General features: G+C 48.1%; 1 protein-coding gene across 6 annotated transcripts in view; it reads left to right on the forward strand.

Moving 5' to 3' along the window:
- The window catches only part of MFN2 (mitofusin 2), a 36796-nt gene extending 18213 nt beyond the window's left edge, over nucleotides 1-18583 (forward strand). For all 6 annotated transcript variants that reach the window (XM_081923583.1, XM_081923582.1, XM_081923586.1 and 3 more), the window contains 12 exons: nucleotides 91-198; nucleotides 292-445; nucleotides 1830-1897; nucleotides 2983-3104; nucleotides 4292-4418; nucleotides 5629-5733; nucleotides 6161-6263; nucleotides 7224-7444; nucleotides 9727-9882; nucleotides 11669-11865; nucleotides 13573-13707; nucleotides 16480-18583. In XM_081923583.1, coding sequence (XP_081779709.1) covers nucleotides 91-198; nucleotides 292-445; nucleotides 1830-1897; nucleotides 2983-3104; nucleotides 4292-4418; nucleotides 5629-5733; nucleotides 6161-6263; nucleotides 7224-7444; nucleotides 9727-9882; nucleotides 11669-11865; nucleotides 13573-13707; nucleotides 16480-16549 — 1566 coding nt within the window. In that variant the 3' untranslated portion in view covers nucleotides 16550-18583. The remainder of the gene's footprint in view (nucleotides 1-90; nucleotides 199-291; nucleotides 446-1829; nucleotides 1898-2982; nucleotides 3105-4291; nucleotides 4419-5628; nucleotides 5734-6160; nucleotides 6264-7223; nucleotides 7445-9726; nucleotides 9883-11668; nucleotides 11866-13572; nucleotides 13708-16479) is intronic.
- Nucleotides 18584-21074: the final 2491 nt, after the last annotated feature.

The raw sequence follows: 21074 nt of genomic DNA on the forward strand, positions 1-21074 counted from the left end.
GGAGCGGGGAGGCCAAGGGGGTGCAGGCCTGGGCCCAGTGGCACCCAGCCGCACACGCCCGATTCTCTGACTCCGGCCCTCCTTTTCCAGGAGAAGCAGTTCTTCCACAAAGTCAACACCCGGTTGTCGAGGCCCAACATTTTCATCCTGAACAACCGCTGGGATGCCTCCGCCTCCGAACCGGAGTACATGGAAGAGGTGAGGTTTTTCGGCGGAAGCCACGAAGGGCGGTGAGTTTGGGGAGGGGGGGATTCCGGCGTTCCTCACGCGAGCCCCGTTTCCCCCTTCCAGGTCCGGCGCCAACATATGGAACGCTGCACCAGCTTCCTGGTGGACGAGCTGGGTGTGGTGGATCGGGCCCAGGCCGGCGACCGCATCTTCTTCGTCTCCGCCAAAGAGGTGCTGAGCGCCCGAATCCAGAAGGCGCAGGGGATGCCCGAAGGAGGTAACTGGGTGGGACCCCACTTCCCAGAGCGGGAAGTCTCCACTGGCCTAGTCGCCATCTCTCGGCCTAGTCTACCTCGCAGGGTTGTTGTGTAGCTAGATTGGGGAATGGGCCTAAGAACAGGCTTTTTCTGTAGTGACTCCCTGTTTGTGGAATGCTCTCCCCAGGGAGGTTCACCTAGTGCCTTCATTATATATTTTTATAAGCGCCAGGCAAAAGTTTTCCTCTTCAACCAGGCCTTTGGCCAATTAATATTCTGCAGCCTTTTAAATGTGTCAGCGGGAAGCGGGGTATATTTTTCTTTTTTTATTATTTACTTGTGTTTTATCTTGTATTTAATTCTGTGAACCTCCCTGAGATTTTTTGACGAAGGGCCATATATCAGTTTAAAATACAATTTTACCTTGGTTTTCGAACATCTCGGAAGCCAAACGTTTCAGTTTTCGAACGCCGAAAACCCGGAAGTAAATGCTTCCGTTTTCAAACATGCCTCAGTTTTCAAACGTTTCAGAAGTTGAACGGCCTTCCAGAACAGATTGCATTCAAAACCAAGGTACCACTGTGCATACATACATACATACCACATTGGGCTTCTTGGAGGAAAGGCGGGATAGGAATAAAATACTGTAGCTCCTTCTAACAACAAACTCAGGCACTGAGTGCCAACAAGATTTCAGCCCCAACGGGTCAGCTTTTCATTTTATTTATTCCTGAAAACATTTGCATACTGTGGGTGGCACTGTGGGTTAAACCACAGAGCCTAGGACTTGCTGATTAGAAGGTCGGTGGTTCGAATCCCCATGACGAGGTGAGCTCCTGTTGTTCGGTCCCTGCTCCTGCTAACCTAGCAGTTCGAAAGCACGTCAAAGTGCAAGTAGATAAATAGGTACGGCTCTGGCGGGAAGGTAAATGGCGTTTCCATGCGCTGCTCTGGTTCGCCATAAGCGGCTTAGTCATGCTGGTCACATGACCCGGAAGCTGTACGCCGGCTCCCTCAGCCAATAAAGCGAGAGAAGCGCCACAACCCCAGAGTCGGCCACGATTGGACCTAATGGTCAGGGGTCCCCTTACCTTTACCTTTATATCATAAATATCTTAAGATGTTTGCAGCAATAAAAACAGAAAACAATTAAAAAGTTAAAAGCAGACATCAATTAAGTATTGTGGGAGGGCGCATCCTTAATTGCTTGCATAGGCCTGGCGGAATAGAAAGGCTTTCAGCAGGCATTTAAAAGTCGGCACAGAAGGCACCCGCTGAATCTCCAGTGGCAGAGAGTTCCGCTGGACTAGGCTGACGACACTAAAGACCCGATTTCTCATTGTCGTCAAATGAGCTTCACCAACTGACCATTTCAAGTGAATTTTGATGCTTTTTCCCTCCTAGGCGGGGCACTGGCAGAAGGGTTCCAAGTGAGGATGTTTGAGTTCCAGAACTTTGAGAGGAGATTTGAGGCAAGTCTTGATTTTGTCTGCTGAGCTCATCCCATATAACAACACCCCAAGGGCAGCTCATCTGTGCTCTGCAAGTGAAAGAACTTCCAGTTTTGCTGCTCAGCTTCTCCATTTATAGTAAGACCTGAGCGCAGATGATGGGAGCGGTTTCTCTGAGGCTCCTGCTGGCTGCCAGAGCCAGTAATACTGGGGTAAATGGGCCAAAAGCCTGAAGGCAGCTCCTGGGCAAGGTGGATTAATAACCTCCACTTCTCAAAACTCTGTGCAATGGATTTTAATTGTTCCTTACTTGCCTGAGCAAATTCCTCTCTCTCTTTATAGTTTACCCTCAAATCGCTCTTTGCCAGCCTCCCCACAACCTGGGACTCTGGATTTTTTGGGACTACAATTCCCATCATCCGCAGCCAGTGCTGGCATTGGATGATGGGAGTTGTAGTCCAAAACATCTGGAAGGCCCCTGGTTGAGGAAAGGCTGGTTTCTTCCTATTCTTCCCTCCTCCCTTGAGCTAAGAAATAATGGAATCTTCCTCACTCCCAGAAATTGGACACAAGGATAGTTACTGCATTATAGTAGCTGAGTAAATAATCCACAATCTTTGTTTTGTTCATAGTGCAATTTTTTAAACTAGGTTATAGAGAAATCCTGAGGATCCAAATTTTCGGTTAAAATAAAATGTTCGATGAGACGTGGTTTCCTTTCTTATATTATTGAGCAGAGTGGTCAATTTTCTGTCACTCAGACATGCCTCTGGGTAGGCAGTGTTTGACAGTAAAATCACAAGTTTGGGAAGGGAAGGCCCTGTGAAAGGGATTGCTGTGCAGACTGTTGGAAATGAAGATGTACTGCTGGGCAAATATTCACTGTTTACATTGTTGCATTGGGGGGGGATTAAGGAGAAAATCAAGTCGCTAGTCCTCAAGGTGGCAAAGTTTAGGACTGAAAGTGGATCAACACATGCCAGGGTTACGTAACCCCCTTGAGATTGCCAGAAGCAGGTAACCTGCTGTATGTAAAACCTGCTTGATTTTTAATCTGTAAAATACAGGTTGCTGAGCTGAACTTCCTATTCCCTTTGCTCATGCAGGAATGCATCTCTCAGTCGGCGGTGAAGACCAAGTTTGAGCAGCACACAGTCAGAGCCAAGCAGATCGCAGAAGAGGTTCGCCACATTATGGACTCGGTGCATGTGGCTGCCCAGGAACAGAGGTGAGCAGCTGCAAAACAGCAGGAGATGGTCAGACGCGTTGCTTTCTTCTGAAATTAGACGTGAAACGTAGTCACCTTGGCTGGCTGTAGGCACTGATAGTCTCCTCCATGAATTTGCCTGATTCTCTGGTCCAAAGAAGTTTGATGGCAGAGGTGGTTTAAAGTGAGCCAGGCGGGCTTTTAATCTCTTTTAGAGAACATACAAAGTCACAGGTTAAGGGAGGATGTACGCAGTAACAGCTATTTGGCTCAGACTTCCAGCCCAGGATGCAGAATGCTTCTAAAGTAAAGTAAAGTAAAGTAAAGTAAAGTAGTATCTCGGGTTAAGTACTTAATTCGTTCCGGAGAATCGTTCTTAACCTGAAACTGTTCTTAACCTGAAGCACCACTTTAGCTAATGGGGCCTCCCGCTGCCACCGCGCCGCCAGAGCACGATTTCTGTTCTCATCCTGAAGCAAAGTTCTTAACCTGAAGCACTATTTCTGGGTTAGCGGAGTCTGTAACCTGAAGCGTATGTAACCCAAGGTGCCACTCTAAAATAAAGTAATATAATATAATATAACAACATAACATAACATAAAACAACATAACATAACATAACATAACATAAAACATAACATAACATAACATAACATAACATAACATAACATAACATAACATAACGTAACATAGTAGAATATCCTATCCTATCATATCATATGCTTGCACCCATGCACTTAAGTGAAATGAAATGGTTTGTCCCAATGGAAAACATTTCCGCTGAAGGGTTGATCAGAGTGGGGAGGTCTGCTGCCGCTAAGGGGCTAATTAGGGTGGGGAGTCCTGCCACTGTTAAGGACCTGATTGGGGGAGGCTTGCCACCACTAGGGGGCTGATCAGGGGCAGGGAGGTGCTGATGCAAAATGGCTGATCAGGAGGAGACTTGCAATCTCTTTTGCTCTATGTCCTTGTGCATACAGAACTGCGCAAAACCCACTGGCCTGGTTGCCTAGCTCTGCTCAGTATTAGGTGCTCGTATTTCCTCTTCCTTGTCTGGGCTAGCCAGCCCTCCTTCTCCTTCCTGCTAGGAAAGGAAGTCTCCCGGAAACCGCCAGCCGATCTCCCTACTTTCCCTTTAATACAAGAAAATGCATTATTTGTTTTTCTTCTTTCCCACCACCCAACACATGCCTTGTTCCATCTCCCAGGATTTACTGCCTGGAGATGCGAGAGGACCGCCAGGAGCGCCTGGGCTTCATCGACAAGCAGCTGGACCTGCTCACTCAAAACTACAAGCTGAAGATCAAGCAGATCACAGAAGAGGTGGAGCGGCAGGTGAGAGCATCGCTGCTGTCTGGGCTGGGCTTCAAGCAAAGGCCCAGGGTGCCGCTCAGCAGAGCCAGCGGCCAGGGCCTTTTCGGTTGTGGCACCCTGCCTCTTCGGAATCCCCTCTGCTCTGAATTATGGCAAACAGGGCTGTGCTCCCAGGGAGTTGCAGTTCAAAATCTCCAGAAGCTGCTCTGATCATGTTCCAGATACGCTTCTTTGTAGATTTAATTTTTTGAGAATGGAGGTTATAGACCTGCATAGGCAGAACATAAAATCGTAGAGCTTAAGGGGATGCGTAGGGTCATCTAGTCCAACGCCCTGTGATGCAGGAAAACTTGGCAAAATCCTCCTCTTATCGGAGTGATCCAGGTCAGGCACCATGCAAAGCAATCCAGTTTCCCAGGTTTCAACATCCTGTGGCCGCTAAGAAGGTTGAGTCTTCATTGGGCATTTGGAATACGATTGGTAAAATCTATTTGGTGTTTCGCAACTTTCTGTCTAGTTTCAGGACCTTAGCCAGACCTAGCAGAGTAAACGCAGAATCCACGGAAGCAATTGGCAACTTGGCTGCAGACAGGATAGACGAAGCAGGAACCAGGAACTTGTAGTTAGGTGTTTATTATATACAGTGGACTATTTACAGAACAGAACACAGATCTTTTGCTAGCTCTCTCTGACACGACTCACAACTCCTACACTGACACACAGAACTCTGAACCACTGAACTTCTGAACTAACACATTCCAGTTAATAGACCATTAATTATCACTCCTTTGAGAGAGCTTGACCAATCAGGGAGCTGTCTCCATGCCTCCGTTATCACCAGGCAGACTTACTCCTTCACATTGCCTTCTGGCTGGCTGCCAAACCTTAATTGACTCTGTGTGAGTAGCTGCACATACACAGTTTCCCAACAAATACTTTGGGGGTTTACCCAGCAGGGCTGATTCCTCTCTCCTGTTTTCCAAGTGGCCCTGATTTTGTCTCCCATTTTCTGTTGCCCAACTCCCCAACCTTCGTTTGTTATTAGAGTGATTCCTTCGTGCAAAACCACACTTCCTTCTATTTGCACCCATTCTGCTTTTCCTTCAGCGTTGGGCAGAGGTTTGGTACGCACGCGCGCGCACACACACACACGTGCTACGGGCACAGAGGGAGGCCCTGATCCTCTGCGCTTTGCCTTAGTCACCTACCATAACGCAATTGCACCTTCCAGGTCTCCAACGCGATGGCGGAAGAGATCAGACGCCTCTCCGTGTTGGTGGACGACTTCCAGCTAGATTTTCACCCGTCTCCCGTAGTCATTAAAGTTTATAAGAACGTGAGTTGCAGCAATTATTATCTGTTGTTGTTTTTACCTGTTGCTTATAAGCTTATAAGAGCACAAGGAGTAGCTCAGTAGTTTGTTGTTACTGGGCTGGCTTGTAGCTCAGTGGTAGATTTCCCCCCCCCCCAAAGAATCCTGGGAACTGTAGTTTGGGAGTTATAGCTCTGCTAGGGGGTGGACTACAGTTCCCAGGACCAGACCTGGGAGACCAGGGTTCATTTCCCCAATCGGCCATGAATCTCCCTGGGAGACCTACCTCACAGGGTCGTTGTAAGTGAGGAAGAGTGATGTGCTCCAACGTGAGCTACTCAGAGGGAAAAGGCGGGATATCGATGCAAACAAATAAACCGGGGGGTGTACTTGCAGTTCCATGCAAAAAGCAGCCTTGATCTCTACCTCTCTCCCCCTGCCCCCCCGCCAGGAACTCCACCGGCACATTGAGGAGGGTCTTGGCCGGAATATGTCTGACCGCTGCTCCAGCTCCATCACGACGTCCCTTCAGACGATGCAGCAGGAGATGATCGGTTAGTGAAAAGGGAGCAGGTCTCCTGTGCTGCTTGGGAATTAAGTACCTGTATCTGAGCCAGATGTTTGGAGATCTAGGCTGCTTCAGAGACACTCCCTTTTCTCTTTTCTCACTTGTGGCGCTGTGGGTTAAACCACAGAGCCTAGGACTTGCCGATTAGAAGGTCGGCGGTTCGAATCCCCGTGACGGGGTGAGCTCCCGTTGCTTGGTCCCTGCTCCTGCCAGCCTAGCATTTCGGAAGCACCTCAAAGTGCAAGTAGATAAATAGGTACCACTCCAGCGGGAAGGTAGACGGCGTTTCCGTGCCCTGCTCTGGTTCGCCAGAAGCGGCTTAGTCATGCTGGCCACATGACCCGGGAGATGTATGCCAGCTCCCTCGGCCAATAAAGCGAGATGAGCGCCACAACCCTAGAGTCGGCCACGACTGGACCTAATGGTCAGGGGTCCCTTTACCTGAGCCAGATGTTTGGAGATCTTGACTGCTTCAGAGACACCCCCTTTTCTGTTTTCTCGCTTGTAAAGCAGAGTTAGGGAACCTGCAACTGGACCACAGCTTTGGTCACCCCAGGCCATTGGCTGTAAGTGGCTGGGGCTGATGGGAATTGGAGTCCAGCAATATCCAAAGGCGCCTTCACTTGACTGGATCATCACTTGCCTTTATTGCCCCAGCATCGTTTTTAATGCAGGGCCACGGACCAAGGCCTATGCTGGCAGGGGCAGATGGGAGTTGGAGTCCAGCAACATCTGGAGGGCCACAGGTTCCCCATCTGTGAACTAGGCCGTCACTTGCCCTTACTGCCCCTAGCTGCCTTCAGTGCAGAGACAGGGACCATTGGTCAGGCTGGCAGAAACCAGCCTAGCAACAGGATTCCTATCCCCAGTGCATCTGATATGTTGGTCCGTGAATTGGGGCTTGTTCTAATAGCAGGTTCTGTTGCCTCTTTGCTCCCCCGTGAAGACGGCTTAAAGCCCCTCCTGCCAGCCTCTCTGAGAAGCCAGATAGACAAGCTCATTCCCCGGCAGTGCTTCGCGATGAGCTACGACCTCAACTGCGACAAGCTCTGCGCCGACTTCCAGGAGGATATCCAGTTCCACTTCTCTCTCGGCTGGACGATGCTCGTGAACAGATTCCTGGGACCCAAAAACACCCGGCGAGCCTTGATGGGCTACAATGACCAGGTGAGAAGAGCCTTTTGGCTACCCTCCAGCACCCTGCTTCACCCAGTAGGTGCTCCTGAAAAGCCCCCCTCCCCAAGCAGCTTCCTCTCCGCTTCTTGGTTCGTGGCAGAGAAATAGAGCATCTGCCTTGTACGCGGAAGGTCTTGGGTTCGATACCCAGGTAGAGCCAGAAAGCTGGTATTATCAGGGGGCTCCCCGGACACTGAGGTCCATCGCCGAGGGCTTCTGGTGGTTCCCTTGCAGCTAGAAGTGAGGTTACAGGGAAGCAGGCAGAGGGCCTTCTTGGTAGTGGTACCCGCCCTGTGGAACGCCCTCCCACCAGATGTCAAAGAGAACAACAACTACCAGACTTTTAGAAGACATCTGAAGGCGCAGCCCTGTTTAGGGAAGCTTTTAATGTTTAATAGACTATTGTATTTTAATATTCTGTTGGAAGCCACCCAGAGTGGCTGGGGAAACCCAGCCAGATGAGCAGAGTATTAATAAATAATAATAATAATTTATACCCTGCCCATCTGGCTGGGTTTCCCCAGCCACTCTGGGCGGCTTCCAGCACATCTAAAAACATAAGAAAATGTCAAAACTTTAAAAACCTCCCGAAACAGATGTCTTCTAAAAGTTGTATAGTTCTTTCCTTGGCATCTGATGGGAGAGTGTTCCACAAGGAGGGCACCACTGCCCAAAAAGGCTCTCTGCCTGGTTCCCTGCAGCTTTACTTCTTGCAGTGAGAAAACCTGCCTGAAGACCCTCGGAGCTGGATCTGAGTGTGTCCAGACTGAACAATGGGCCTCCTTCAGGTTTCACCATCTAAAAGGCTCGTGACATGAAAGGAGAGGGGAACTTGGAGGGAGGAGGAAAAAAGAAAACACATACAGTCTTTTTTTCCATTGAGGGTAGCCAAGTGGTGTCCTCAAGATTGTGTTAGACTTGAGTTCCCGTCATTTCCAGCCAACGTGGCCAATGGCCAGGGATGATGGGTACCACAAGGGTGGCTACCACCAAGTTAAGTGGACCAATGGCGTGACTCATTGCAAGGGCAGGTTCCTATGCTCAGAGGCACCCAGTGCCTCATTGTGTGCCACACACAGAAGGAACCAACACACAGGGGAACTTGCAGATTCTGCCACTTTCATTCTAAAGAACCCAAAATTATGGTGATGATTATTTACCAGATGTATATTATAGGGTTACCAGACGTCCCCGTTTCCCAGGGACAGTCCCCGGATTTGCGTATAGGTCCCCAGACAAATTCCATCCTGGATTTCATCTAATGTCCCCAGGAAACGCAGCAGCGGCAGTCTCAGCAGCCCGGAGCAGTTGGCTCTGGCCGGCTTCAGGAGCTGCTCGGAAGTCCCCATATGATGGTGGTGCAGGGGCTCTAAGAAGCAGCTTCCGAGCTGCCTCCACCTTTCCCGACCCCAGCAACTAAGCTGTGAAGGGAGGCTCCATGCTGCCTATCAGAGCAGCCGCCCAACTCCTACTTGCGTGCAAGCAGGAGCAGGGCAGGGATCTCTCAGTTAGGCAACTGGAAGCCTCCCTTCCCAGCTGAGGGATCCCCGTCCCCTCCTGCTTGCACACAAGTAGGAATGGGATTGGGGCTGCTCCGATGGGAAGGGAGGCATCATGCTGCCCGAGCCTCGCCGCCACTGCCCTCTCGGCCCTCCTTCTCCTCCTTCCACGCCTGACCCACCGCACACCGCTTCCCCACCACCACCGAAGAACCAACAACTCAGGGGCTGCCCAGGCTCATGGAGAAAGGAGATAGAAGCCTCGGAGGAAGGGAAAACGTGGCAGTTGAGGTCAAGGCGGTGGCCTCCCCTCTGCCACCCCCATCGCTGCAGCATCAACGTCCCGAACGTAGTATTTATTTATTGGTAACCTTAGTATATTATCGCCCTTCATTAAAAGATCTCAGAGTGGCTTACAAGATAAAAACGCAAGATAGAGGCACAAATGAATAGTTAAAAACAGAAACGAAGTGCATTTGCATTCCACACACACCCTTCTCTCACACAATTCCTGCTTCTGCTGCCATTGGGGAGAGACAGTGATATGCAAAGTTCTGTGAAGGTGCCTTCTGGCCCTTTTACTGTGCCTTGGCCTCAATAACCCAGCCTGTAAAATGGGGAAAAAATAGCCCAGTTTGTCTTATCCAAAGAAATGAAGGAACTAAGCATTTTGCATTGTACTGGTAGTGCTTACAAATGGAGTAAAACCGTTCTCTGAATTTTTTCTTTCTTCTCTCTGCCCCTTCCTCTTTTATTTTCCTTTTTCAAACTTAGGTTCAGCGTCCTCTGCCTTTGACTCCAGCCAACCCAAGCCTGCCTCCCTTACCTCAGGGATCCTTGACTCAGGAAGAGCTGATGGTCTCGATGGTCACTGGGCTGGCCTCTCTCACCTCCAGAACCTCTATGGGCATCCTTGTGGTTGGAGGAGTGGTACGTTTGAAGGAGAACCTCGATATCTGAGGGTGTTGTGATTCCCTCGCCCGGCCCTCCTGTAGCTCAGTGACAGAGCGTTGGGCCCTGCATGCAGAAAGTGCAGTCCTTGGCATCTCCACGTAGGACTGGCACAGACACCTGTCCATAACCCTGGAGAGCTGCTGCCAGTCCGTGTAGACAATACTGAGTTGGATGATTCCCCCCCACACACTATTGATGCTTCCAAAGACTGCTCCCTTGCAATGTAGCTGTAATTCATGTGCTCCTCATATATAAGAGAACAGTGAGCCAGTGTGGTGTAGTGGTTAAGAGCGGTAGTCTTGTAATCTGGGGGACCGGGTTCGCATCTCCGCTCCTCCACATGCAGCTGCTGGGTGACCTTGGGCCAGTCACACTTCTCTGAAGTCTCTCAGCCCCACTCACCTCACAGAGTGTTTGTTGTGGGGGAGGAAGGGAAAGGAGAATGTTAGCCACTTTGAGACTCCTTCGGGTAGTGAAAAAGCGGGATATCAAATCCAAACTCTTCTTCTTCACATTTATAAGTCCACCTTTTTACTCCGAGGAGTACCGTATTTTTCTCTCTATTAGACGCACCGGACGATTGGATGCACCTAGTTTTTAGGGGAGGAAAACAAGAAATAAGAAAGGAACACAAAGCATTCTGAGCTAAGAGGAAGCGCTCCTCCATCTTCACTCAGAAGGCTTTGCGGGGTACCCCTGAAGCCAGGAGAGCAAGCGGGATCGGTGCGCACTGATCCCTCTCGCCCTCCTGGCTTCAGCGAAAGCAAGCCTACTGGCTTTCCTCCTGCAAGAGCCGCACGCTCTTTAATGGGAGCGCGGCTCTTGGGGGCTTTTCTGGGAGGTGGGGGAAGGGATAGAGCCGTGCGAGAGCCAGTGTGGTGTAGTGGTTAAGAGCGATGGACTCGTAATCTGGGGAACCGGGTTCGCGTCTCCGCTCCTCCACATGCAGCTGCTGGGTGACCTTGGGCCAGTCACACTTCTCTGAAGTCTCTCAGCCTCACTCACCTCACAGAGTGTTTGTTGCAGGGGAGGAAGGAAAAGGAGAATGTTAGCCGCTTTGAGACTCCTTTGGGTAGTGATAAAGCGGGATATCAAATCCAAACTCTTCTTCTTCTTCCCCCACGTCCCGCAAAAGCCAGGGATAGCTGCACGAAGGCTCCCCGCTCCGCTGCGGAGACTTCATCCCGTGGCTAAGCCAGAAGCTAGAACAGCCAGTGGGAACCCGCTCACTATCCTGGCTTCTTCTTCTTTAGCCGCGCACAGCCTTTCCCGGGCAACGGGAGCCTTCACCCCCTGCCTGGGAGAGACTGTGCATGGCTAAGGCTCCCCCAAGAGCCACGCTCCCTTTAAAGAGCGCACGTAGCGTGTGTGCGGCTCTTGGGGGCTTTTCTCCGAGGAGGGAGAAGGGCAGCTCCACACACTTCGCACGGCTCTTTAAAAGGAGCGCCGACAGAGCCTCCCACCTGCATCCGCTGCATAAGAGGCACACACATTTCCCCTTATTTTTTAGGAGGGGGGAAGTGCATCTTATAGAGCGAAAAATACGGTAATTTTACTCTTCGGAGATCATAACATGGTGATGATTTCCAATAAGTTGGTGCTCATTTTATTTTACTCTGTGCTACTTTTGTTCAGTTTTGCCCTCTGATTTTGCCCCTTTCATGCTGGCCGTTGACCGTAACAATAAAGATTTGATTTGATTCTTCAGCTGTTGGGTGTTTAAAAAAAAAAAAATGATCATCACGTTTCCTCCTGCCCGCAGGTCTGGAAGGCTGTGGGCTGGAGGCTGATTGCTCTTTCTTTTGGCCTCTATGGACTGCTGTACGTTTACGAGCGTCTCACCTGGACCACGAGAGCGAAGGAGAGAGCTTTCAAGCGACAGTTTGTGGACTATGCCGGCGAGAAACTCCAGCTCATCGTCAGCTACACGGGTTCGAACTGCAGCCATCAAGTTCAGCAGTGAGTCTTTCGCTTCGCCTGCATTCCGGGGGATGGGGGGGGGGAATATCCGCAATTGTGGCCTTCTGAGCCTTGATGTGGCTCTCAGGAGCTCCTGTTCTTACAAAAACACAAATGACTCCTTGCAGAGAGAGCTCAGCGTGCTCAGATTCCTGCCCTGCGTGTCGTGGCATGTTCACAAACATTCTAACCATCGTATAACCTCTGGGGCGATTAACTTTTATTTATTTATTTTTAGATACATTCCCAAAAACTTCACATGAACTTTCCAATACATAATATAGTGGTACCTTGGTTCTCAAACTTAATCCGTTCCAGAAGTCAGTTCCAAAACCAAAGCGTTCCCAAACCAAGGTGTACTTTCACATAGAAAGTAATGCAAAATGGATTAATACTTTAAAAAACAACCCCTAAAACAACAATTTAACATGAATTTTACTATCTAACGAAACCATGGATCCATAAAATGAAAGCAATAATCAATATACTGCAGTCATGCAATCAAATCGATCGATCAGTAGCTGTACTGGGTTCCACATAGTCACACACACACACACACACACAAAGAGCCACAAAAACACAAAATAAATAGCAAAAACAGGCAGACCTCAGCATAACACTAAAAACGGAAGTGTAACACTCCAAAGGAGCACGTTCGGCTTCTGAAAAATGTTCACGAACCAGAACACGTACGTCCAGGTTTGCAGTGTTTGGGTTCCAAGTTGTTTGAGCACCAAGGTATTTGAGAACCAAGGTACCACTGTAGATTTTTCTTTGATTTTAGCGACTTCCCATCCCATTTTCCATTGTAGTTTTTTTATTATTTCTCCCCCTTGCTGCACCCTACCTTCCCTCTTCTTATATCAAAACAATAATACAGTAATCTCAAATTCCTTTTGTTGCTCGTAGTTTGAATCCCGCTCATGAATAATATTTCTTTATTATGTGGGCTGAATAACCCTGCATAGACAGTCTTACTTCAAGGCCTGCCCTGGGTGTCATGGCATGTTCACAAACATTCTAACCGTCGTATAAATGCTACAGCAATTTAACGTAGCTTTTAAATTAGGGCTGAATGGTTTCACCCACGTAAAACGCTGCTGCCTTATTGGACCAAAGAATCCTGTAGCCTTTCTGACTTCAGTTTCTGCCCTGGGTGTCATGGAATGTTCACAAAAATTCTGGCTGGTTTGTAGCCATTACAGGAATTTTAGCTCATCATGCAGAAGTTCCTGAGTTCAGTTCCCAGCATCGCCAGGTAGGTCTGGAAAAAACTCCTGTCTGCTGCCCTGGAGAGCTGCTGCTGGTCAGTGCTGGAAACCCTGAGCTAAATGGACCAATGATCTACACTTAGTACAAAGCAAGCAGCTACCTGTGTTTGTTCTCTACCTTGCCATTTTATTCCTTTCCCTCTGATCATAGCTGTCAACTTGCAGATTTGAAAATAAGGGACTGGCAGCCTCGAAAATAAGGGATCAGCAGCCAAAATAAGGGATTTTCTGGGCACAGGTATGTTCAGCTTCTGAGCCCGTCCGAGCCAAAGGCAGAAAGCCCAGCCAGCAGCCAAACGAAGCCTCATCAATAAGGGACAGCAGCGGGACATGGCGCTAGGATAAGGGACTGTCCCGCCAAATAAGGGACACTTGACAGCTATGCCTCTGATTGACTTCTTCCTCTTCTCCATTTCCTCCCTCTTTTTTGGAAAAGGGAGCTTGCCGGAACCTTTGCCCAGCTCTGCCAGCAGGTTGACGTGACGAGAGAAGATCTTGAGAAGGAGATCACGGCCCTGAATCAAAAGATTGAGATCTTGGACTCCCTTCAGAGCAAAGCCAAGCTGCTCAGGTATGGAATATGGGAAGCAGGGCTGTCTCCCAGTTTCCACCTTCAGCGGCTGCTCTAATAAAAGTGAAATGATGAGTCATTTCCAGGGTGGCGAGTGCTGAACTTGGGAGGGTGGAATGCTCAGAAGGGCTTCATTTGCTGAAACTGAATGATGCTGGTACCATGGGAACTAAAGAGGAACCTACTGGCCAAAGGCCCATCTAGTCCAGCATCTCCCAGTCCTCCCAGGGGCCAAATCTCCCAAAGAACCCAGGAAACTACCATATTTTTTGCTCTATAACACGCACCTGACCATAACACGCACGTAGTTTTTAGAGGAGGAAAACAAGGGAAAAAATATTATATATATATATATATATATATATATATATATATATATATATATATGCACCAAAACCTGCATATATATATATATATATATATATATATATATATATATATATATATAAATATTATATATATATATATATATATATATATATATATATATATATATATATATATATATATAATATTTATTAAAATTTTCAATAATAATACAATGAAAATAAAAAGGAAAAAAAAACCAAAAATACAAAAATAAAAACACACAGAATTTCCATTACTTATTTTCCTTTAACTTATTTCCCCGACCTCCTGATACCTCCCTTTTTTGTATTCCAATTCAGATTGTTAGTTCAGCAAATCCTTACCATTAAATTTTTACCTATTTCTAAACCTTTTTTTTCATATTCTCTTAAAGCATTACAGCTGGAAACCACTTGTTTTCTATCCAACATCATTCTAACATTCATTAATTTTACAATATTTCTGTAAATAGTCTTTAAATTTCTTCCAATCTTCTTCCGACGACTCTTCTCCCTGGTCTCGGATTCTGCCAAGGGAAAAAATATTATAAACGAAACAGTGGATGTATGATTTTTGTGGTTCATGCTGTGGCCACAGACATGTGATCTGACGTTTGGGGTAGCCCAATGCAAAAATCCTGAGGATCCATGTGGATCCATGCTTTGTAACCACGTTTTTGCGCCATTGCGGCCCCATGAAACAGTGGGTGCGTGTGTGTTTTTTGGTGCAGGCTGTAGCCATGGACATGCTATGTGATCTGATGGCGAATTTGGGGTGACCCAGTCCAAAAATCGTGAGGATCCATGTGGATCCATGCTTTGTAACCGAACACTCGTGTAAGCGGCTCCTCTCCTCTCCCACTTTGCTCCTTTAAATCAAGCAGGCTCTGCTTCTCTCCCTTCTCTCCCTTCTCCCCAGCTCAGGGAGCTGAAAAGCTTTGCTGCTATTTAGCAAGCTGAGTGGGGAGGAGGGAGGGACAGAGAGCCTGCTTGCTTTAAAGCAGCCAACCAGACAGGAGCCGCTTACACCTGTGTACACACAGGTGTATGCGGCTCCTCTCCCGCTTTGCAGTTTCAAAGCAAGCCACGGAGGAGGGAAGGAAGGGGAACCATGGATCCTCTGCTCACGACTGCAGCAGATCCCCCCGCCATCCGTAGGCATTCGTTCCATAACACACACAAACATTTCCCCTTACTTTCTAGGAGGAAAAAAAGTGCATGTTAGGGAGCGAAAAATACGGTAGATAGACTGCCTCTGCATCTGGAGGTTCCATAAGGACCTAGGAAAATCTCTGCTAGATCAGGCCAAAGGGGGCCCATCTAGTCCTGTCCTCATGGATGCCACCTTGGGAAGCCCATAAGCAGGACTTGATCAAGAGATGGATGGATTGTGTTACCTGCCCTTCACCAGCAGGTCCTAGGGCAGGTTATGATGATTTCAAAGTCAGAATTAAAAACAATTAAAGCACTCCCCATCTCCCTCCTTCTCTCCCCTCTCTTGTCCCCTAACTCACAATGTCTCTGACAATAATGTCTCATAACGAATGTAAACGAGTTGTGAAAAAGACTCTACGAATTGATGGTGGAGACGCTATATGTACTTTTCCATGTTTGTTTGTTTTGTAACACAAGAAAAAGGGACGTGGGTGGCGCTGTGGGTTAAAGCACAGAGCCTAGGACTTGCCGATCAGAAGGTCGGCGGTTCAAATCCCGGTGACGGGGTGAGCTCACGTTGCTCGGTCCCTGCTCCTGCCAACCTAGCAGTTCGAAAGCACGTCAAAGTGCAAGTAGATAAATAGGTACCACTCTGGCGGGAAGGTAAACAGAGTTTCCTGCTCTGGTTCGCCATAAGCGGCTTAGTCATGCTGGCCACATGACCCGGAAGCTGTATGCCGGCTCCCTCGGCCAGTAAAGCAAGATGAGCGCCGCATCCCCAGAGTCGGTCATGACTGCACCTAATGGTCAGGGGTCCCTTTACCTTTAAAGTACCCCCGTCTCCCTCCCTCTCTCCTCCCTTTTCCCTAACTGCACAATGTCTCCGACAATAATGTCTCATAATGAATGTAAACGAGCTGTGAAAAAGACTCTACGAATTGATGGTGGAGACGCTACATGTACTTTTCCTTGTTTGTTTGTTTTGCAACACAAGAAAAGCTTGAGTAAAAACCTTAAAAGCAACAAAGCAGAATGCAACCACAAGTATTGGGGGCAGGCCCGTTAGCATCTCTGTTTCAACGCCTGCTGAGTCTGGCAGGCTAAAGTTCTCGGAACTGAAATGGTTAGCAACCGCCTGCTCCCCTTTCTTCAGGGTGGGGTGGTGGTGGTCCAAAATTTCACACTTGTGCTTTCTAAAGCAATGTGCGTTCATAGTTTTACCTACATCCTGGATACGACACCCTGTAATAAACGTATTTTCCCTCTGCAGGAATAAAGCCGGTTGGTTGGACAGCGAGCTGAACATGTTCACACACCAGTACTTGCAGCAGAGCAGATAAGCGAGGAAAGGCGGAGGAGGAGGGCAGATATTTCTGCTCGCCACTTCAGTACCCGCTTGCAGAACCTGTTCCAGGCGGTGGGGATCCCCCCACAGAGCCACAGAGGAGACAATCGCTGCCCCGTCTCTCCTTTTCCGCCACGAGACCGAGAGAATCACACGGCCTCTGCATGGTTTTTCCATTTCTAACCCCCACCCCGGTTTGGCATACACTTTATTTTAGAGTCCTCCTTCCCCACTCCTTCTTCCAATAGTGTTAATAAGCTAATAATTAGCAGGAGAGAAAATGCCTGTGTTTATACACTTACAAGGAGGAGTGATAAATCTGGTCTGTGTTCCCCTCTTCTTTGTCTTTTAACAACAATGAAATGTCAAGATCAACTTGGGCAGATTCTGTTTGGATCCCCTTTCCCCAACAAGTTTAGATGAAACTTCCCTCTCCAATTCCAGGTCTCGATGAATTAATGCCCATCTATTCCTTTAAAAAATAATAATATTGCATTCTTCGAGGTGCAGTCCAGCCAGAGCGTTGTATCCCGCAAAGGCGACATTTAAAGCACTGCGATACCACATTAACAGTCCTAGCTTCCTCCAGAGAATCCTGGGAACTGTAGAGGGTCTGAGAGTTGTGAAGAGACCTCCATTCCCCTCTCAGAGCTACAGTTCCCTGAGGAAAGAGGGGTTGACTGTTAAACCACTCTGGGAGCAGAATAGAGATCTCCTAACAACTCTCAACACCCTGAACGAACTACAGTTCCCAGGATTCTCTGGGGGAAAGCCATGATTGCTTAAAGAGGCACGACAGTGGTGTGAATGTGTCCTGCTCTGAAGTAGCCCATTTAAATTGATGTGCCTAAGCTAGTCGAGAGGGTTAACTTCAATGGGTTTACTCTATGCAGGGCTAGCAATCTGTCTCGCTGGGGTGGCTTTATGCCAAGCTGGGCTCTCGGTGGGAGCTGGGTCAGACCCACGGCGTCCGAGAAGCAACTGTTTGCCCAAGCACGAGTTTATATGATCTCTGAGACAGTGGCAAAGGAACCTCTGGCCTCTACTGAATTTGGCCCGCCAGGTCGTTTTGGACAAACCACGTCTCTTACCTTCTGCCACGCATGGAGACCTGGCACCGATTTCTTGAGCTCTCGAATCACCTGGTGCCAGGCGATTTGCAGGGGAGGGCAGCCTGCCCGCCTCTCGGAGCTGCCCTCGAAACCTCACCCAGCCCTTTTAGGAAGAGGGTGGGATCTGTCCTTTGGGCTTGGCCAGGGCAGGAAGGCGCCCTGAGCTATTTCACACAACTTCCAAACTTGGCAGAAATGCCCTGGCCTAGGATTGAAGCGACACGGGGCTATGTTGTTGGGCAAAGAAGTGGCTTAGATAGATCCTTTCTCTTGCCTCGATGTTCCCAAGTATGTAAGGTGTGACCTGTTCAACATTTGGGTACCCACCCCTGTTCTAAAGATAAACGTGGTACCTTCCACATGTGGACTACACTCCCCATCATCCCTACCCATTGGCCATTCTGGCAGGGGCTGATGGGAGTTGGAGTCCTCAAGGGCACCAGGCTGTACTAGAAGTTACCAAGGGCACCACGTTGCCTACCCAGTCAGTTGGGTATGGTACAAATATATAATAATAATTTTTTTATTATTATTATTACCCCTGTTTTATAACAAGGAGGTTCACACATATTGAACAGGACAGATGAACATCATTATCCCCTGTGCCTCTTAATTCTTTTGAATTATGACTCTTCCCCCCCCCCCAACCTTCCACTTGAGGGAATTTGTTTGTCTGCCTCTCATGCCACTAGTCCTCATAGAGCACCACAAGCACTGACAAGATTCATTAGAGGGTGCACCTTCCAGGCTGAAGAAGTTATGCACGTAGCCGCGCTATGAATTGCAGGATGAGAAACCCGCCCCTCCCTACCTGGCTGAAATAAACTCCTTGGCTACTACAGGCCTCTTCAGGACTCTTCTGGAACAGTGTGGATAGGCGACCCGACCGCAGTGGAGATTTTGATCCCTTTATACACTTCATGTAATGTGTTCCAATGACATCCCACCCCTCCCCTTTTTTAAAAAACACCCCAGTTTGGATTGATGGAGGGAATCTGAATGGGCTAAGCTAGTCATGAACTTCAGTGGGTCTACTCTAAGTAGGGTTAGCATTGGCTACAACCCTAGATCCTCAGCTTAGCCCATTCGCTAAGATATTTGATGCTCCTTTAAGACAAGATCCGCTGTCAACCACCTTGATAATGACATATGAGGGGTGCCATTTCTGGATTTCGGTAGCCAATCCTCCACAACCAATATTAAAGCAACATGTTTAGCCAAATGCACTTTATTTTTTATTGTTCTATTGCTGCTAATTTTGATTACCCCATATATATATATATATATATATACGAAAGCAAATATATATATATATATATATATATATTTCCTTTTCTGTCTTTGGATGAATTTGGGGTTCTCCAAAAATCCTCCCCACGGTGTGTCTCTTCTATCTGCTGTTATTTACAATGGTAATATTTTTTATTTGGGCATGAATTACCTTTCTTGCTGTATCAGTGCTGTTAATACCCGAAACCAAACTATTAAAAGAAGGGAAAAAATCAGTCTGAAGCTTCAGCCTTTTTTCTTTTAGCATTGTAGAGTTGGAGGGGATGTCAAAGGTCATCTAGTTCAATCCCATGCAGTGATTGGGGGATCTTTTCCTATTTGGGTTTATAATAATAATAATAATAATAATAATAATAATAATAATAATAATTTAATATTAATTTATTATTTGTACCCCACCCATCTGGCTGGGTTTCCCCAGCCACTCTGGGCGGCTTCCACAAAGACCAAAAATACACTAATATGTCATACATTAAAAACTTCCCTGAACAGGGCTGCCTTAAGATGTCTTCTGAATGTCAGGTAGTTGTTTATCTCTTTGACATCTGCTGGGAGGGCGTTCCATAGGGCGGGCGCCACTACCGAGAAGGCCCTCTGCCTGGTTCCCTGTAGCTTTGCTTCTCGCAGTGAGGGAACCGCCAGAAGGCCCTCGGCACTGGACCTCAGCGTCCGGGCAGAACGATGGGGGTGGAGACGCTCCTTCAGGTATACTGGACCGAGACCGTTTAGGGCTTTCAAGGTCAGCACCAACACTTTGAATTGTGCTTGGAAACGTACTGGGAGCCAATGTAGATAGTTCAAGACCGGTGTTATGTGGTCTCGGCGGCCGCTCCCAGTCACCAGTCTAGCTGCCGCATTCTGGATTAGTTGTAGTTTCTGGGTCACCTTCAAAGGTAGCCTCATGTAGAGTGCATTGCAGTAGTCGAAGCGGGAGATAACTAGAGCATGCACCACTCTGGCGAGACAGTCCGCGGACAGGTAGGGTCTCAGCCTGCGTATCAGATGGAGCTGGTAGACAGCCACCCTGGACACAGAATTGACCTATGCCTTCATGGACAGCTGTGAGTCCAGAATGACTCCCAGGCTGCGCACCTTGTTCTTCAGGGGCACAGTTACCCCACTCAGGACCAGGGAGTCCTCCACACCAGCCTGCCCCTTGTCCCCCAAAAACAGTACATCTGTCTTGTCAGGATTCAACCTCAATCCATTAGCCACCATCCATCCTCCAGGCAGCACCTCCAACCGCCTTGCAGACACTTAAAAATCACTCCCCTGCCATTTAAAGTTTAGATGCTTCAGGGGATGTTGAAAAATTGGAGGGGAACTAGTGGGTGATCTAGTGCAGATGTTCCCTCCAGATGTTGCTAGACTACAAATTGCCATCATCCCTGATCATTGACACTCTTGGTTGTGGCTGATGGGAGATACAGTCTTGATAACTTTTAAGCAAAGTTTCTAACTCTTCAGAAAAGTCTTTGAGACCCTGAACCTTTGTCATCTTGACATTTTTTTCCTGCCAGGCACTCCCCACCCTCTTTGCAGGCAGAGACTTTCAAATTTGCCTCTGCAAGCTTGAGGACTAGTAACTTCTTGTTTTTGAACAGTGACCACATGCATGAAATGACAAGGTCGTATAATAATAATAATAATAATAATAATAATAATAATAATAATAATAATTTATTATTTGTACCCCACCCATCTGTCTGGGTTTCCCCAGCCACTCTGGGCAGCTTCTAACAAAGATTAAAAATACATTAGTCAGCCAACAGTGCTTTGTCCTGGGGCAGAGGCACCATGAAACAGCTCCTATATGCCATCATGGGACACGAGTGGCATTGTGGTCTAAACCACTGAACCTCTTGGGCTTGATGATCAGAAGGTCAGCGGTTCGAATCCCCTCAACGGGGTGAGCTCCTGTTGCTCGGTCCCAGCTCCTGCCAACCTAGCAGTTCAAAAGCATGCCAGTGCAAGTAGATAAATAGGTACCGCTGTGGTGGGAAGGTAAATGGCGTTTCCGTGCGCTCTGGCTTCTGTCACAGTGTTCTGTTGCACCAGAAGTGGTTTAGTCATGCTGGCCACAAGACCCGGAAAGCTGTCTGTGGACAAACGCTGGCT

This window comes from Podarcis melisellensis (genome assembly GCF_964234715.1).
Source record: "Podarcis melisellensis genome assembly, chromosome: 8".
In the NCBI taxonomy this organism is placed as follows: domain Eukaryota; kingdom Metazoa; phylum Chordata; class Lepidosauria; order Squamata; family Lacertidae; genus Podarcis; species Podarcis melisellensis.